Source organism: Olea europaea, chromosome 13, assembly GCF_002742605.1.
Source record: "Olea europaea var. sylvestris chromosome 13, O_europaea_v1, whole genome shotgun sequence".
Taxonomy (NCBI): Eukaryota; Viridiplantae; Streptophyta; class Magnoliopsida; order Lamiales; family Oleaceae; genus Olea; species Olea europaea.
Window position 1 is genome coordinate 23,645,998 of NC_036249.1, and position 2,842 is coordinate 23,648,839.

The 2,842-nt window shown below is 35.2% G+C and overlaps 1 protein-coding gene across 1 annotated transcript; it reads left to right on the forward strand.

Annotated features, from left to right (window-relative positions):
• Window positions 1–239: 239 nt before the first annotated feature.
• Window positions 240–1,965, forward strand: LOC111407947 (nudix hydrolase 19, chloroplastic-like). The gene is made up of 2 exons (XM_023037673.1): window positions 240–310; window positions 1,628–1,965. Exons 1-2 carry the CDS (start codon window positions 247–249, stop codon window positions 1,906–1,908), a joined length of 345 nt encoding a protein of 114 aa, XP_022893441.1. The 5' UTR covers window positions 240–246; the 3' UTR covers window positions 1,909–1,965.
• The last annotated feature ends 877 nt before the right edge of the window (window positions 1,966–2,842 follow it).

The following is a 2,842-nucleotide window of genomic DNA, read 5'->3' on the forward strand; positions in this document are numbered from 1 at the left end:
ACATTTTAATAGGGCAAACCATGGTGTAAAAACAATCATATTCTACAGAGGGCCTTTTATAATTTGTAGTTAACATTATTACATATTTGTAGTTAACATTAGTCACGAAAATTCAATTTGCAAATTAGTGAAATGGCGTTTACTAGTCCAAATGGATTGTAGTTTTCTCGTTGTATCTTGTTTTCGGGCTCACAGTTTTTACTTGGTTTCTCCTCAGTTGGGCCCAGCAGTATGCCGTGCCAGTTAATGGTTGGGTTCTATGCATATGCCAAGTCTTTGGAGATAGACGTGGAGAAGGAAGAGTTAGAAGGTACTTTTGTTATACTGATGGATCCTAAATGAACTTTCCGTTTCCACAGTTTTATTTTTATACCCCAGCATGTTTCTCCCCTGCCAGTTTGATGAAATGAACTTTCCCTTTCCACAGTTTTATTTTTATACCACAGCAAATTTCTCTCCTGCCAGTTTGATGAAAAATTAATCGACAGATTAACCATGCTCATACTTACACTCTTTGATGCTCGGACTCTTCGAAATGGTTGGAGTACCCGTGTCGGACACGACACGACATGGGTATGGGTATGGGTATGGGTATGGATATGTGTCGGATCCTCCAAATTTAAACTGGACACTTCACCCTTTTTTACTTCTTTTGTCTTTTCCTTTTCTTTCCCGTTTCCTATAATTGAAAACTAAACCCCAAAATTTTATTTTATTAGTCTTAACATCTTATATAATACTCATTTCATTTTTTGCGAACTATTGATTTTGGTCTATTCAAAATGACATATTGGGTTAATAAAAAAAATTGAAATTTGAAAGACGTACCCACGTACCCGTGTCCGAAATTTGGATTCTTTTTAACCATGTCCCCGTATCCTACATTTTAGAAAATAAAATATCCGACACTTAGATTTACCCGTACCCGAATCCGAGCATCATAGCTTACACTTTCCATGTGCACATGCAAAGGGGGTTGTCCACGTGCATGTCCAAATTAGTATCCACCTTCATTCGCTCATAGAGACACTTCCTACCTCCGTTGGACGGATACTTCAACTAGGGTAGCATGTTTGTGTTCGACACGTGTCAGACACCGACTCTCTTTGAACACTCTACCATAGCCATTTTTCTTTTTTATCTGAAGTATTATATATTTTTAACTTAAAGGGCTAGTGATTGTGAGGCTCCAATTCTTGATTGGAAGGGACACCAAATGCTTCTGCCTTTCCATCCCTTGGATGGATAGAGGGGGAGGGCAGAGCTTTTGGTCACGTGTCGGACACCGACACTCCTTGAACACTCTACCACGATAACTTTCCTATTTATATCTGAAATATTACATATTTTTAACTTAAAGGTATTATTAAATAACAAATAGACGTTGATATTTAAAAGATTTCAACAAGAAAATTAATAACAAGTATAAGCTAAATTTATATTATATAAATGAAGAATTTTAAAGAATTTAATCAATATGTCGACATGTTGTGTCAATACTTTTTTGAAAAATCGTGTATTGATGTATCGGATATGTGTCATGTCGGACACACGTGTCCATGTCAATGCATTGTAGCTCCCTATTGTTAAATCATGTGGTTATCTTAACTTTTTTTCCTTTTCTCAGACGCTAAATGGCACACTCGAGAAGATGTAAAGAAGGCTCTTACATTTGCTGTATACAAGAAGGCACAGAAGACGACAGCAACTAAAGTAGATCAAATGTGCAAGGGGGTTGAGAAAGGGCAAAACTTGTTTGCAGATTACACTGTCGAAATTGGAGAACTTGCTACTCTGTTTATCTCGGGACCATTTGCAATTACTCAGCATCTCATCTCTTCATGGGCCAATCAAGTTGATGATAATGGTGATGGAGCACAGATGAAACAAGCTGGCAATTCATTTTGAAGCTTGTAGTTTCAGAACAAAACGATTGTCTATTATGAATGTTCCAAAATTGAACTGTTTTATGTACGCATCGACTTGTAAATCCTATTATTCCTTTTCGCATTGTTGTTTCTTAGAAAATGTGATCTTTTACATTCAAACTTTAAAATCTCATCATTTACAAAATACATCAGTTTTAACTTCATTTTATATTAAAATCTTTTTCTTTACAAGGCATAGGACTATATAGTTCACTTTACCTAGCAATCCATTAAAGTTTGTGATTCAAGTTACAACTTTAATATGGTGATGAAGATTTTTTTAAGTAGGCAAGGCTGCGTCACACATACCCCAAATTCGAGTAGTGACATCGAATATCCTTAAAACCATCTCCATGTATATGATTACCTACTCGTTATATTATGTACAAATTTGCTTATTATCTCTATAGAAGAATATGCAAATAAAGTGAAACTTTGTACATTTGTATTTATACCTTGCTAAGTCCTGTTAAATTTCTATGCATCTTTGCATTAGAGCATGCTCATTTGATTGCCAATCGAGCTAAAGAATCCGTAGGGTTGAAAAATCCCCTAAGAAGAGGATCATCTCGAGGCAGAATTCCTTGGAACTCTTCCAAACAAAAGATGAATTCTAACAAGTCTCTTGTAATAAAAACTATCATATTGGACAACTTAATAGATAATTTTAAGTCCTTTTTTGCTATTTAATCCTCTCTACGGAACATACAGTGACATAATTTCAAGTGTATGTTGATTCTTGATCATCTTTTAATAGCTTACCAAAGCGAAGACTATCAATAAGAGAACTTGTACACAAGTCCAGCGTCTAGGGTAGTTTAAACAAAAAATTATAGATTGTGACTTGAATGAAAAAATAACTGATAGGATACCAACTGGAGAGAACAAGACCAGATTATGAATAAGTAGTTATT

Coding starts and splice junctions, on each gene's coding strand:
- LOC111407947 (XM_023037673.1), top strand. CDS start 247: ATGGTTGGGTTCTATGCATATGCCAAGTCTTTGGAGATAGACGTGGAG. Junction 311..1,627: donor GGAGAAGGAAGAGTTAGAAG/GTACTTTTGTTA, acceptor TCCTTTTCTCAG/ACGCTAAATGGCACACTCGA.